We start from the raw sequence: 16,497 nt of genomic DNA on the forward strand, positions 1-16,497 counted from the left end.
ATACATGTCAGAGGTCGCACGCCTCTGGAGCAACTAGGGGTTAAGTGTCTTGCTCAGGGACACAATGGTGGATGTCTCACAGTGGGAATCAAACACAGGTCTCCCACACCAAAGGCAAGCATCTTATCTATGCGCCATCACCACACCCTTCAACAGATTAATGCATGTGCTACCGGACACTAAAACACAGTCAGCTGCCCCCTTTTTGTTTGAAGCATATGGCTAGGAAACACACAATGTACCTTTAAATTAGAAAACATAAAGTTAAAAATACTTAAATACTTCTATAGATGCATAAATAAATAGACCTTAGATAGTCCAGTGAAAAAGAGTCCGATACCTGGCAATCTCTGGCAGAGTCCTCTTGATGCACTTCAGTGTCTTTTTCATCAGGGAGGAGTTCTGCAGGAGGAAGAATGGTCGGAGGAGTCGCCGTACTCTCAGTCTCTGATTAACAGAGAAAAGACAAGATCCCTTTTTAAATGCATGGTGGCATGTTGATTTGCATGGATTCACTAGGCCTGTCTCAACACAGAGTAGGCCACGTTCAAAGTTGTTGCACACACATTTTATACTGTGTGTGTATGTATGTGTGTGTGTGTTTGTGTATATATATATATATATATATATATATATATATATATATATATATATATATATATATATATATATATATATATATATATATATATAAAAAAGTTAAATATTCTTAATGTGGTTCATCAACAGTGATAAATTATCCGAAAGTCTCGCGAGGTGAGGACAACTCGGAACAACACCAGTGAAGCTGGGGCTCTGTCTCTTCAGCAAGTGTTCCTCATCTGCCACTGCACACATACACGCTACGCTTACACATGATGACCCAGGGTTAGGGTTACAATTTTGGATTTATTCACGCAACATTTATTGAAAGTTATATCCTTTTTACATATTTATTTACAGCATTAAACGTTGAAATGTATGTTGCAATACATTGTATATTAACTTATAGGGAGAAAACTGGAAGTTCTTTGTAAAATCAGACGTTGAGAACCCCCATATCGCCAAAATGGCATGATCCTTGTTTCGCTGCAAAGCTTCGACTGTTTGATTGACAGCCGAATTAGATTCTGCCCATCGAAGCATTAAATCTTCGACTATGCAGGGTCAGCCCTAATATATATATACACTACTCAAAAAAATAAAGGGATCACTAAAATAACACATCCTAGATCTGAATGAATGAAATCCATCCATCCATCGCTTATCAACCGCTTATCCTGCGTACAGGGTGGAGCCAATCCCAGCTGGCATTGGGTGAAAGGCGGGGTACACACTGAGCAGGTCGCCAGTCCATCACAGGGCTGAATGAATGAAATAATCTCCTTAAATACTCCTTTCTTTACAAAGTTGAATGTGCTAACAACAAAATCACACAAATCAAATTTATCAACCCATGGAGGTCTGGATGTAAATGCTCCGTACTTGTATAGCGCCTTTCTAGTCTTTTCGACCACTCAAAGCGCTTTTACACTACATCTGCATTCACACACTGAGCCTAAGTGCTCAAACAGAAACTAACATTCACACTCATTCATACACTGGCGGAATAGCCGCCAGGGGAAATTCGGGGTTCAGTATCTTGCCCAAGGACACTTCGACACGCAACCAGGGGGAGCCAGGGATTGAACCGCCGACCTTCCGATTAACGGCCAACCCGCTCTACCTCCTGAGCCACAGCTGTAGAAGTTACACTCAAAATGAAAGTGGAAAACCACACTACAGGCCGATCCAACTTTGATGTAATGTCCTTAAAACAAGTCAAAATAAGGCTCAGTAGTGTGTGTGGCCTCCACGTGCCTGTATGACCTCCCTACAACGCCTGGGCATGCTCCTGATGAGGTGGCGGATGGTCTCCTGAGGGATCTCCTCCCAGACCTGAACTAAAGCATCCGCCAACTCCTGGACAGTCTGTGGTGCAACGTGGCATTGGTGGATGGAGCGAGTGATGATGTCCCGGATGTGCTCAATTGGATTCAGGTCTGGGGAACGGGCGGGCCGGTCCATAGCATCAATTCCTTCCTCTTGCAGGAACTGCTGACACACTCCAGCCACATGAGGTCTGGCATTGTCTTGCATTAGGAGGAACCCAGGGCCAACCGCACCAGCATATGGTCTCACAAGGGGTCTGAGGATCTCATCTCGGTACCTAATGGCAGTCAGGCTACCTCTGGCGAGCACATGGAGGGCTGTGCGGCACCCCAAAGACATGCCACCTCACACCATTACTGACCCACCGCCAAACCGGTCATGCTGGAGGATGTTGCAGGCAGCAGAACGTTCTCCACGGCGTCTCCAGACTCTGTCACGTCTGTCACATGTGCTCAGTGTGAACCTGCTTTCATCTGTGAAGAGCACAGGGCGCCAGTGGCGAATTTGCCAATCTTGGTGTTCTCTGGCAAATGCCAAACGTCCTGCACGGTGTTGGGCTGTAAGCACAACCCCCACCTGTGGACGTCGGGCCCTCATACCACCCTCATAGAGTCTGTTTCTGACCGTTTGAGCAGACACATGCACATTTGTGGCCTGCTGGAGGTCATTTTGCAGGGCTCTGGCAGTGCTCCTCCTGCTCCTCCTTGCACAAAGGCGGAGGTAGCGGTCCTGCTGCTGGGTTGTTGCCCTCCTACGGCCTCCTCCACATCTCCTGATGTACTGGCCTGTCTCCTGGTAGCGCCTCCGTGCTCTGGACACTACGCTGACAGACACAGCAAACCTTCTTGCCACAGCTCGCATTGATGTGCCATCCTGGATGAGCTGCACTACCTGAGCCACTTGTGTGGGTTGTAGACTCCGTCTCATACTACCACTAGAGTGAAAGCACCGCCAGCATTCAAAAGTGACCAAAACATCCGCCAGGAAGCATAGGAACTGAGAAGTGGTCTGTGGTCACCACATGCAGAACCACTCCTTTATTGGAGGTGTCTTGCTAATTGCCTATAATTTCCACCTGTTGTCTATTCCAGCATGTGAAATTGATTGTCAATCAGTGGTGCTTCCTAAGTGGACAGTTTGATTTCACAGGAGTGTGACTGACTTGGAATTACATTGTGTTGTTTAAGTGTTCCCTTTATTTTTTTGAGCAGTGTATATATGTATATACATATATATATTATACACAGTACTATATATCTCCAGGGCCAGCAGGGTATTCCAGACATCTTTCCAAGGCATTCCCAGGCCAGATGAGAAAAGAAAGGCACCCTGGATGCATCCTTATCAGATGCTTCAACCACCTCAAGTGGCTCCTTTGGAAGCGAAAGAGAGGCAGCTCTACTCAAAGCTCCTTCCAGATCTCAGAGCTCCTCCTCAGATCTCTAAGGCTGAGCCCAGTCATCCTATGGCGGAAATTAATTTTAGCCGTTTGCATCGACAATCTGATTTTTTCGGTCACTATCCACAGCTCATGACCCTAAATGAGAGTTGGAACATAGATCAAGCGGTAAATCGAAAGCTTTGTCTTCTGGCTACGCTCCCTCCTCACCGAAACAGTCAGGTACAATGGCCACATTTCTGCTGACGCTTTCTGATAAAGCCAACAGAACCACATCATCTGCAAAAAGCAGAGACTCAATTCTGAGGTTCCCAAACTGGACACTCTCCTCACCTCGTAGAAATGGCCTCGGGACCCTATACTCCCATAGTACCCCCACAGGATTCCCCAGGGGACACGGTTGTAAGCCTTCTCAAAGTCCACAAAGCACATGTTAGACCCCTCTTTATCCAAGTTTCCAATACATAAGGCTGCAGATTGATGATACAACCACACAGTTGATCATTGATCTTACTGAGTACTGAGTACATTTATGAATGGCCTTATGTTCGAGCATGGTGTTTGTTATGACCAATCCATAACACCATAGAAGTCCAATAACAAAACACCACTTTGGTTTAGATCAGGCAGACCATTCCTCCCAGTCACCTCCCTCCAGGTTTCTCCATCATTACCCACATGGCCGTTTAAGTCTCCCAGCAAAGCTGTCCCCAGCTGGAATCCCTTCCAGGACAGCATCCAGAGACTCCAAGAAGGCAGGAAGGTCTTGAGCTGTTATCCAGTGCATATGCACACACAAAAGTCAGAACCTTGCATAGAGCCAACCCTCTCATTCTCCAGGGAGCGGTCCTGACTTGACCAGTCAGAGACCAGACCAGCGGAGATGACCAGCTGGTAAAACTTTCAGGTAGGAATCATTTTGATAAATTTACAAAATATTTTAAATTTAAATAGTTCTTAATTTTATTAAGAAATTTGATGACAATTATAACAGCTTTAGGACAAAAATTATAAGAATTGTGAAAGTGGCTCATATTCTCCGATAACACTGTTACTTGTTGAAATGCATGCTGGGACACTTTTCAACTTGAAACTATTATTCAACTATTAATTTTATTTGGACTGTCCTTGTCTTGGACTGTCCAAACTTTGAATTGGGCCATGACTGAGGATGCTTCACAGTTACAAGAACAGACAAGAATGAAATGTTGGTTTATCCCACTGACTTTTCTACAGCTATGAACATGCTGTATATCTAAAGCTTTTCTTTGTCTGCAAGCTAAAGATGTTTTTGACTAACGTCTGTATGAGCACTAATTCTCTTTAATGGATACTGGTGTTTGATGCACTACACTCCTCTAAGCACAACATGCATAGACAAGCGTGACAGAAGGCAGCCTCACCTCATCACACACCATGCTGACAGACAACACCCAGTCGATGATGGAGGCTGAAATCACTACTGTGTAGCCAATCAGCCATTTGCTCTTTCTGAATTCCTCCCAGCCAATCAAGTAGCTCTGAGGACAAAGGGAAGCAGTGATTCAAATGGACAAATAAGTAGGCAATAACTTTAAAAAGAGGCAAGATTATTTGGAATCATCCAATGTAGTAAATTCCACGTCGAAACCAGACAGCTGCTAATGTCCTGGGAGCAAATGTTTTCCACCCTAGCTGTACTTACCTTGACAGCAAGATCAAGAGAGAAGATGAGGAGGCAGACCATCTCAATGCTCTCGGTGAGTCCACAGGGAGGATTCCAAGGCGGAGAGCGATGCCGTGGGTCGGAAGACACAGACAGGGAGGATGGGCGCTCCACAAACGCCAGCAGCAAAACCACCGCAATGGTTAGGCCCAAGCCCCTGGGGGAGAGAAAGATGGGTGAATCGTTGGACAAATGGAAGTAGAAATATGGCTTAGACAAAAGAAAACTGTCATTCAACTCCATGTGTTGATGAGTTAGATGACTTAGAAGTTAGTTAGAAGACTGATACCACTGTCATATCGTTATGCTAGAGTCAGGAGAAAGTTAGTTTAGCTTAGCATAAAGACTGAAGACAGGGGAAACAGCTAGCCTGGCTCTGTCCAAAAGTTAACCTACCAGCACTTTATGCTAAGCTAGGCTATCTTGGCTCCAGCATCAGATGTAATGGAAAGATATGAAAGAGATATTGATGGTCTCATCTAACTCTTGGCAAGAAAGCAAACGTTTCCCAAATGTTGAACTACCCCTTAAAGAACACTGACACACTGTGTGCTTCTAAATTCCCTTATTTGTCGTTTCCTCGCTCCTTGATTCCTAGTTTGAACTGGAAGCTGTTCTGCACCGCCATATTGCAGACTGTCCCAAAGCTCTTATTTGTGCTCTGAGGAGAGAGGAGTGAGTAGCGATCTCTGAGGAGCTAAGATGCACGAGTCTTTTACTGACCGACCCCCTTATTGGATAGATGCTATATTTATTGGACACTGCAGCTGATCAGACTGATCTGATAAATCACATCACTACAGTTTCATAAAGAGTGAAGATCGACAACAGATTAAAAGTATATCACGGCCAAGTTCTATATTTGATTTGTATATTATATTTAATTTGTTTTATATGAAGCCACTGAAGATTCACAAGTTATTATCTTGCGCGCACAAGATAATAACTTGTTCCCACAAGATACAAAATATAATCTTAAGGGACTTCAGGGGCTCCATAGTTTTATGATTCACCATCTAGTGAAAATCTGTGTTTACTGTTTACTGATCAAGTGAGCAAAAGCCCCACACGCAAATTTCTTCTAGAGCCCGACCGATACATCGGCCGGCCGACATTATCTGCCCATATGAGCAGAAATATCTTTATTTATATGAAGGAAAACTAAATTAAGGTGGCAGGTGGAAATTCAAAATATAAAAATAAAATGGAATAAAATTCAGTAATCAGCTTTTGGACAATGCATTTCTTTCTTCTATATTTCAGTTGCATTGCATGTGTTCTTATTGTACATTGTTTCTCGTGTTATTCAACATTTATTGTTGCAAGCTGTTTTTCAGCATTTTTAACAAAAGCTTTCAAAAAGTGATGGACATTCTGATTCTGACATGTCCCCAGCATCCCCAGTTTAAACGACACCTATCTGTCAAAATTTTTGAATGTCCTGCCCCATCCAGGCTGTGATTGGTCGGTTCACGAAAAGTGACATTGACAAGCTACTGTCTGCACACAGCTGCTTGAAAGGCACCCAAGCTTCTCTTCTCCCTCGTCTCTCACCGCCAACAGAGATTAGCAGGCAGGCAAGAACACGTAGCGCCCAGAGAACCTGAAATGGAGAGGGCAGAGGAGAGTACCGGCAGCATGGGAGAAGTCCCGGTACGCCAAAGAGTAAAACGTCGAGGTGCCCGTACTGCGTACCGTTGTGTACTGGTACCAATGATCTTCTGAGCAGTTTCAGTCACCCGTTGCAGATCCCTGTGGTCCTGGGCCGTCCACATCCCATGCTAGTTAGTGATGTTTCCAGTCAGGATGCTTTCTATTGCTCCTCTGTAAAGTTTACAAGAACTTTGCCTTCTTTCTTCTTCTACCCCTGAACTTTTCCTACTGTGACATTATAGACTGACTTCAGTAATTCTCATGATGATGGCTTGGATGTGACTTAAAAATGCAAACGCTGTGCTGGACTGTGGCGCACCTCTCCGTGAAGAACATGGAAACTCTTTTTCCACTGTCCAATCCCCTGATGTATCGGTCGGGCTCTAGAAGAAAGTTGCTTGTGGGGCTTTTGCTCACTTGATCAGTAAACAGTAAACACAGATTTTCACTAGATGGTGAATCATAAAACTTTGCCTTCTTTCTTCTTCTAGCCCTGCACTTTTCCTACTGTGACATTACAGATTGACTTCAGTGAAAAATTCATTGGCAATAACAAGCAACAAGTTTCTCACCCTGCAGAAATGTGGCCCTAAAACATATTGCAAACATAAACTCAGGTCCAGTTTTATTCACACATGACTTGGCCTGAGCAACTTACCACTGGCATATCCTGGAGTAGTACCATCGATATAGGCGAAGTGAGCTGCCATCCACACGGTGGTTGATGGACCGGTACTATAAGCAAGCAAACAAACTTAAATCACAACAAAAATGCTTTGCAGGAAAGACAAAACAGAAAGGGACAAATTTGTCCTAATGCACAAACAAAGAAAAGCCAAGGACAATACAGATCGCTTAAAATATCTGGATTGATTTGGCTTCTCTGAGACTTTACATGAGGCTGTATAAAATTCCCAAATCTGACTTTTCCCTCCCACTACTGATTACAAAATCTCAACACAGGTTATCTTCTGACACAGAGATGGTTGCAGTGCTGCATTCCTCTGCATGGGAATAACTAAGCAGCCCTTTGTGATTGGATGAAAGTAACTGATAACTGCTGGAAAACCTGTATCTAATGTGGATCGCCCACTGGCATTGGATCAGTGTGCCCCTCTTCCAGACTTGAGGAGCAACCACAGCAAAAGCATGAGAACCTTTAGTGTTCAGCCTTGACCTTGGAAGAGCTAGAGGTCCCTGCCCATATAATGCCTTGTATGTCCAGAGCAAAACTTTAGTGACAGGGAGCTAGTGTTTTTTAATCTAGTTCTAGAATCTAATTCATTTTTGTAAATAGCTGGTAGACTTCAGGACAGAGATCCAGATAGGTGTAGATCGAGTAGCAGGACTGGATGTTACAATCCCTTAGGTATCACACTGCAGATGACTTGAATGGGAATGTTCTTGAAGATGACCACTAGTTGGTGTTGCTACCATTATGACACATCTTCAGCTGTGTACCTCGACATCACTGGGTGTTCTGTACTTTATCACAAGACACCCTCAGCCAGGATAGGCCCACCGCAGGCTGATCAGACCTGGGTGTGTGTCTCATGGTTAGCATGTATGGTCACTTGGCAGCACAGCTTCTTTCAGCCGCATCGGCCGGTGCTTTAATTACCTTCCTATGGACCTGCCCTCTGGCTCTTACTTCCTTCAGGAGCCTGGCGGTGCAGCTGGCTACACAGCCCCTGCACCAAACCTCAACTGGAAGAAAGGTCTGACTTTTGCAGTGTTCCTTAGTTGGAAAAGGCAGGACTGAAGCAGAACTTTCACATAAAGCTTAAAGTGTATATAAATGTACCAATGTAATTTCAAAAGAGACATAAAATTAGACAATACAGTTTATACCGATATAGTTTGATTTTAATTAATTTGTGTTTCAGTAAAGTCCTGCCAGCGTTTGCTCATCTCTCTCCCTCACCGCGCAGCTCCACCCCTCCCTCTGTGTCTGCACTCAGCCCATCTAGCTCACAAACTCCATCCTGTACATTTTAATGTCTTTCTATGTTTATTTATCATTTATCATTTACAAAAAGAGAAATAAGTAAGGAAAGTCATTGCAATTACCTGTATGGCATCCTCGATGAATACGACAGCCTGTTGGATGTAGAGGTTCTCATCATCTGTGGACAGAGAGACAAGTTCAAGTGGCAGGACCATCGGAACAGTTCCTTTGTCTCAGAAGCAGAATTAATCTCACCGTGTGTACCTTCACTCAGTGAAAAACTTAACATAGTTCCTGTACAACAGAATGTACAGAACATGTTTTCTGACTAACACAGACAAGAGAAACTGTCACTGAGATGATGTTCACTGTAGAACTGGTTGGATTGGGACATGGGGTTTGTTTTTTCTTGAGTCAAAATTGGGAAAACCCGGGAATCAACTGAGTGCAAGTGAAAGGTGTGGCTTACTTTTCAAGCTGTGGCGTATCTCTACTCAAACAGCAAAGGTTTTTCAGTTTTTAAAGGGACACTGTCGCAATTTTATAGCTCAACAGGCTGAGTAGTACTCTATATGAACATTAAACTGACTTTGTGTGTAAGATCGGTGGAGTTCCCCTTTAAGAACTCATCATGAATCACAGTGTAATGCATGCCCTTAGTAGTACAGTAAAAGTGAAAATGCTTTTTATATTTTGTGTAAAAATTGAGCTTTCCTGTGATTCCTGTAATATTGCAGTCAGGGATGATAATTTGTCCTAATTTAGGCCTGTCGGGTAAAAACGTTCTACAAGGCACTCCCAACAAAGGATGGTTAGTTTGGGGTATTAGGTCAGAGATGGTTGGACAGAAATTTGAAGTTTTTTTTTAACTCAAATTATGTCACATTTTCAAGATAAGGACCGGAACACATTTTATTATCACTATTTTATAATATTTGTTTATAGTTATTGATTGGAGTGTAGCACAGAAGATAATATGCACTAAAATAAAATACATCCAGCAGGTGTTAACTGACAAATCAGTGGAGAAAGGACAGACATGCTTAACAGTAGCAGCCAATGAAGAGTTCATCATTATTCAGTCAATACTGCAAACGTGAGACTCAGGATTAGCCCAGTCACGGGAAATCAGGGACAGCTGTGCCCTCATCCTTCCTGAGACCTGGCTCCACAACATCTCAGATGAAGCTACTGACCCTGACGCGCTAACTGGCAAATGTACCACAGAATTATGACTTTCTGTGTATACACACACACACACACACACACAGTGTACATACACTCACTGGCCACTTTGTAAGGTATACCTTTCTAGTACCGGATTGGACTTCAGAACTGCCTTAATTCTTCATGGCGTACTTTTAACAAGGTGTTGGAAACCTTCCTCAGAGACTTTGGTCCATATTGACATGACAGCATCACACAGTTCCTGCAGATTTGTCGGCTGCACATCCATGATGAGAATCTCCCGTTCCACCACATCCCAAAGGGGCTCTATTGGATTGAGATCTGGTGACTGTGGAGGCCACTGGAGTAAAGTGAACTCACTGTCATGTTCAAGAAACCAGTTTGAGATGATTTGAGCTTTGTGACATGGTGCTTTATCCTGCTGGAAGGAGCCATCAGCAGATGGTACACTGCGGTCAGAAAGGGATGGACATGGTCAGCAGCAATACTCAGGTAGGCTGTCGCATTTAAACCATGCTCAGTTGGTACCAAGGGGCCCAAAGTGTGCCAAGAAAATATCCCCCACACCATTACACCACCGGCAGCAGCCTGAACCGTTGGTACAAGGCAGGATGGATCCATGCTTTCATGTTGTTTACACCAGATTCTGACCCTACCATCTGAATGTCTCAGCTGAAATCGAGACTCATCAGACCAGGCAACGTTTTTCCAGTCTTCTGTTGTAGCAGTTTCCTGTTCTTAGCTGACAGGAGTGGGACCCTGTGTGGTGCTGCTGTAGCCCATCTGCTTCAAGGTTAGATGTGTTGTGCGTTCAGAAATGGTATTCTGCAGACCTTGGTTGTAACGGGTTGTAACGATTATTTGTGTTACTGTTTCCCTTCTGTCATCTGGAACCAGTCTGCCCATTCTCCCCTGACCTCTGACGTCAACAAGGCATTTTCGTCCACACAACTGCCGCTCACTGAGTATTTTCTCTTTTTCGGACCATTCTCTGTAGAACCTGGAGATGGCTGTGCCTGAAAATTGCTGTAGATCACTAGTTTCTGAAAAATTCGTCTAAAATGATTTTAAAATTGTACAGCAGTGTAGACAATGCTAACATCAAAATAAAATATCGGTAAAAAAATCTGAGTTAACAATTTGAACCATTAATTGCAATATTTTGTGGAGCTGCATAAATAAGTCATTCAATTGCTAAGTGCAGCAGAAAATTAATTGGCAACCATTTTGATAATCAATTGTTTGAGTAATTTTTCACATAAAATTCCTGATATTTACTAGTTCCACCTTGTCAAAGATGGATGTTGGATGCTTTTCCTTATGATTTATGTTGATTTATGTTAAGAAAAGAGAATTTATTTTATTTTGGGTTTTGGACTGTTGCTCAAATACAAAAGGCAATTTAAATACGTCACCTTGGGCTCTGCAAAATGTGATGCATCTTACTATGTTTCTAAAATGTTATACAACAGTTAAATCAAGATATACCAATCAAGTGTGCAGCCAGACTCAACACTGGTACAGTGATGATGTATTATCTGGTCCATAGTCTTCAGCATATGTGCTGTGTTATGTTATTATATATTTTATAGGGTGTTGCTGTTGAAACATTTGGAAGCACAATTCAGATGTGACTATTTTTAACAATTTTTACAATTTTTGGACAAAACGGTAAGCACTCACAAATGATGACGGGGAAGGTTGAATGTGTGTTAAAACAGAATACAGTCATATAACAGTAAGTAGAGTAGAAGGTATCAGAGATAGAGGCTATCACACAGCAAAGCCTTGTACCACATGCTGACTGGTGATCATGTTCACTGACTATGTAACTGCTGAATGGAAAAGTTATAGACAGTTTGTGATGACTCAGTTGTGACCACACACACCCGCACCCTCACACACACACACACATTTGGTGCTGCTGACTCGACGCGCCACAGCAGGATGGGTCATAGTCGTTGTGGTGGTTGCCACTGACAGGGCAACACTTTAAACGGCTGCAACACTCCTGAAACACACCTAGCCAACACACACCACAGAGACAAACAAGTGTGCGCTGCACTTCTCACACTTTGTAGCAGCAATAATGAAATAATCTCCCCCGAGAGACACTGTCAGAGAAATCCTCTAGTCTGACCAACAACACTGACATGAACTATCCATATAATGAACAATATCAATATGATTGATTCACATTTTGTTGTATGTAAATATGGTATATGACTGCCGATATGACAGAAATAGCTAAAGAGATTCAGATTCATCTCCTACGACCTCAAGTGGGAGCTGAACATCACCTCCCTCACCAAGAAGGCACAGCAGAGGATGTACTTCCTTCGGCAGCTGAAGAAGTTCAGCCTGCCAAAGACAATGATGGTGCACTTCTACACCGCCATCATCACCATCTGGTACGCTGCTGCCACTGCCAGGGACAAGGGCAGGCTGCAGCGCATCATTTGCTCTGCAGAGAAGGTGATTGGCTGCAATCTTCCATCACTTCTGTCACTAAATACTGTTTCATCTCGTGTCGTGCACAGACCTGGCATGTTGCGCATATTTGTTGTTGATTGTTGATATTTCTTGTTGTATATTTTTATGTTGTCAGTTTATATTTATATGTACACTATATTCTCTTCCGTTGCGTGACTTCTGCACGGCACAGACCCAGAATAATGCACATGTATATATCTGCAACGTTCTTCAATTCCATATTTATATATTTCTACATTTATTTACCTTGACTGTATGTTTGTCTACGTGTAGCACCTTATCACCACAGCAAATTCCTCGTATGCGTAAAACACTACTTGGCAATAAAGCTCCTTCTGATTCTGATTCTTCTGATTCATGGAGCATAATTAACACTGCTGGATTCACTTATCTGTTCAAATAATGGCTTTTTGCCAATTATCAATCTATAATGTAAATTTTCTTTAAAGGCTTTATTCAGACATGCCAGGAAAGAGCTACAATGCTTGCACTATATTTGGCACCTGGTGTGTGAAAGGAAGCGACTTCACCGCTTAAACACAGCGGTATCTTTAATAAAAGTGAAGAGCGGGGGTCTCAGTTCTCTCACAGGTTTGTGGTTTAACAGACTTTCATCAGTATCATTTGTTATAGAACTCAAGCAGTAAATGTCAAGGTGGGGATCTACATTCATTCCTATTTGCCCACATGCTGTATGTAAAGCATTTTGCTTTAATTAATCATTTATTCATCCAAGCAGTTGTATGGATAAAAACTGAAAATCTACAGAGGAATTGCTCGTCTGATTATTATTGTCATTGTAAAACATTGTTTTTTGCTCTGCACCTCGAGGAGAAAAAAAATACATTTATAGACTGATCTGAAAAGAAAAGAATCTCATTTATATAAATTGTGTTTCCTGGTCAATCAAACTTATTGACAGTCTTTGTGCTTTCTGATGATAATTAAAACAATCTTAATAAGACAGAGCAATGTGTGCATTTAATATCTCTCTATATCAAGATGTTGTGCAGCAGTCTTTACAGTAATTTTACAACATTCAATTCAGATTGATATGCAGAGTCAGAAACGTTACTAGGTCTACCTAGGAAGATTCCTTTAGTGATTTTTACATAAAAGGGCTATGGGCATGAATTCAGACATTAGACCATATTAAACGTGTCATATAGTTAAAACACAGAAATTGTTAAACATTTAAAAAAGACATAAACTTCTGAGCTGTCTGCCACAGTGGTTTAGCCTTTTAGGCCTGATTAAAAACATAAAATTATGTGAAAGCATTTTTTATGGTCTATGACTGAAATTGTCAGCAGCCTACAATGTTAGGTTACGTCACAGTAAGACAGAGTTATAAGTTGTATGCTGTACATTCATATATACCGGCAGCACTTTAAATAAAGTACCAAGAATTAGCACATGAGTAGAATTTCTGTAATTATAAACTCCTATTACACTTTAGTGGCAGTGGTTACTGCTACTCAATACTCGTTAATGATCAACTATTGTTATTATCAGCTATTGGAAGAAAGCATACACTTTCCATACTGTGAATCAATGATAACAGCAGCCTATCACCAGCCTGTCCTCATGAAGAGGTTACCAGATTTACACATCGTCAAACCCAGGTGACTCAGGATGTATTTGTCTAGATTGCGAGCTAAAAGGTTCAAATATCCCAAATGGCCTTGTAGTTGTTAAGTTTTTCACTTTTGATGGAGCTATACTAACAGTTTCCCCTTACTTCTAGTCTTTGTGCTTTGTGCATGTATTCTACATATATACATAAAATGGAGTTAGTTGTCAGAGAATGACAATGAAACCTTTCATTTCAATGCCCCAAGTCACAGGACACATCACTGCTGCTTAAATTCTATTAGCTTTAAAGAGCATAATAAAGAGGGATACTCTGTTCACTTCAGAACAGTAGCCTATACTGTTTGTGCATCATAATACGTGGAATGAAACTGATCAAAGCTATAGGAAATATATGTTGTAATTAAAATAATATTATCTGCTTTTCTCATAGAATAATTGTAATTTTCTTACCGCCTGTTCTACACAAACAAATAATATTTCAGCTACCTGACAGAGCTGAAGAAATGCTAAGAAAATTAGAGCAAATACTTTAACACCAACATGATTTTGCTCTGACCTTACAATCAGCTGCACTGTTTGGACATCTGATATGCCATGCATCACAGGGAGGAGGCCAAATCACCTTCCAGTGTGTAGCTCATAAAGTAACTCAACTTTCCCATGAGAAGTGTGAGTGTTTACTGAATACAGGCTATATATCACAACTGAAACAATTAGCTAGTTTACAACAACAACAGCGTTGATAAGTGATTTATTACAAAGATGTCATTCTGTGGTTCTCAACTCAATAGACATGTTAGTCAGACAAACCAGGATATTAGAAAACATCACCTTCCATATTTTAACTATTTTATAACATTTTACAGACTAAACTATTAATTCAATAATCAAACAATAATCAACACATTTACATAGAATGAAAATAGTTTTAGTTCAACAACAAAATGCTTCTTACACATGAATGCATCAGAAATAACAATCCAGTATAAACCAGAACACAGACAATGGTACAAGCAAGACTGGATTTCCAAGCGGGAAAAGCAGAAGACTGACCCTGACTCTCAGGGGCCCTAAAAGCTTTCTGCTGGTAGTAATGTGATGGTTTGTGGTAATTTGATTATTTGAACATCACACATCACAACATTCGTGACTATGTCCCAATGAATTACAGTGTTAATTAACAGGTCCTGTATCAACATCTTAACTTGAGGCCCTGTCTTATAGTCTTTGTTTAGGCTTGTCCTGTATGTTTCCATGATGCACAGGCCTGATACAGATCTGTTTAACTTGTAACCCTGTTGAAGGTAACAGGATACAGGACCAAGAATGATTTGATCTAGGACTTTTGCTTGTAATGGAGGGCAGTGTTGGTATTTTAATATTTATTCCACTTCTGGCTTTTGTACAGAAGAACAAAAGTCACAGTCATCCGACCTGTCCCTACACATTTCTCTCATGATGTCAGACTATAGCCTATTATAATCCAGCCCACTCACCTGCGGCCCCCTCGAAACTGCACCCTGCGACAGAGTACGACATCCGTCTGCTGCCCGGGGCCCCTCCGTGCTCCGTGCCCGACGAGGAGCCGTAATCCCCGGAGGCTCCGTTCACACTCCTGGTTAGCAGACTGTCCGTTTCCATCCAGAAACTCTAACAAGTTGTCCCGAAATTTACCCGCTCCTCAGCTGTGAAAGTGAAAGTAGCAGGTCCGGTAGGAAACGAGAGGCCGAATTTAATCGCTCAGCTCAGAAGTAGGCTACAAAGACTAAAACAGCACAACACGGCTCAGGCAGAAGGCAGGGGAATGTGTTTTTAGGAAGTCGCTTCTCTGCTGCTCCTCCCTCCCCTCCTGTCCCGTCCTCAAGAATCACTTTACACTGACTTTAAAAACACCAACTCCACCTACAGCAGGCGAGAGGAAGTTTAAATGCTACAGTCAACAAAGTGGGCGGCTGCAACAGCAAGGCTGTGAAGAAAAGAATTATAGTGTAGTAATAAATATCCTTTTAGAAGGAACAAGTTGAAAGCAACTCCCATTAGGTAGGCCTAAACAGCGGGGTCGCTTCAGGGGCCCAGAACTGGACAGGCCAGCCATCCAGCTCTCCTAGCAGTGCTGGAAGCCCATTTTCACAGAAAAAGAAAATAAACATTTGGGATGATAAAAAATAAAAATAGCCAACTCATGTTAAATAAAATATACTGAAACTGTGTAAGCCAACATTTGGATTCATGCCATCTATTTGACTTATTAGTAAGCTATGAGGATTTCTTTATAAGAGGAAGGAAAAAGCAATAACAAGGATGAAACATGTTAATAACTAAGTCATTATGCTCTGTCACTTTTTACTTTCTCTCTAGACTGTTTGGTGCTTTCAATATATCTTTCACCCAGAATACTTTATTTTGACATTAACTTTCCATGTGAAGCAACAACACGCTAAATCTGATTAAATACATCTTTTGGAATCACTTTATTTCCAGCCAGCCAGCCAACCCACCTCACCCAACCCTTTCCATACAGCGTCTCAACATATAATAACATTAAAACTGCAAGTGTAATCCAATTACCTGTCCCAGACTTTGGATGTATTAGGGTAAACCTAT

The 16,497-nt window shown here is 42.0% G+C and overlaps 1 protein-coding gene across 1 annotated transcript in view; it reads right to left on the bottom strand.

Moving 5' to 3' along the window:
- tpcn2 (two pore segment channel 2) overlaps window positions 1-15,803 on the bottom strand; it is a 33,287-nt gene extending 17,484 nt beyond the window's left edge. The window contains exons 1-6 of the mRNA XM_038701013.1: window positions 15,390-15,803; window positions 8,739-8,794; window positions 7,327-7,403; window positions 4,995-5,172; window positions 4,714-4,830; window positions 341-447 (exon numbers count right to left, since the gene is read on the bottom strand). Of these exons, the coding sequence (XP_038556941.1) occupies window positions 341-447; window positions 4,714-4,830; window positions 4,995-5,172; window positions 7,327-7,403; window positions 8,739-8,794; window positions 15,390-15,534 (680 nt within the window). The 5' untranslated portion in view covers window positions 15,535-15,803. The remainder of the gene's footprint in view (window positions 1-340; window positions 448-4,713; window positions 4,831-4,994; window positions 5,173-7,326; window positions 7,404-8,738; window positions 8,795-15,389) is intronic.
- Between the last annotated feature and the right edge of the window lie 694 nt (window positions 15,804-16,497).

Source organism: Micropterus salmoides, unplaced genomic scaffold, assembly GCF_014851395.1.
Source record: "Micropterus salmoides isolate LMB-PRFRI ecotype aquatic unplaced genomic scaffold, ASM1485139v1 Ms_hic_scaffold_6, whole genome shotgun sequence".
Lineage (NCBI taxonomy): Eukaryota > Metazoa > Chordata > Actinopteri > Centrarchiformes > Centrarchidae > Micropterus > Micropterus salmoides.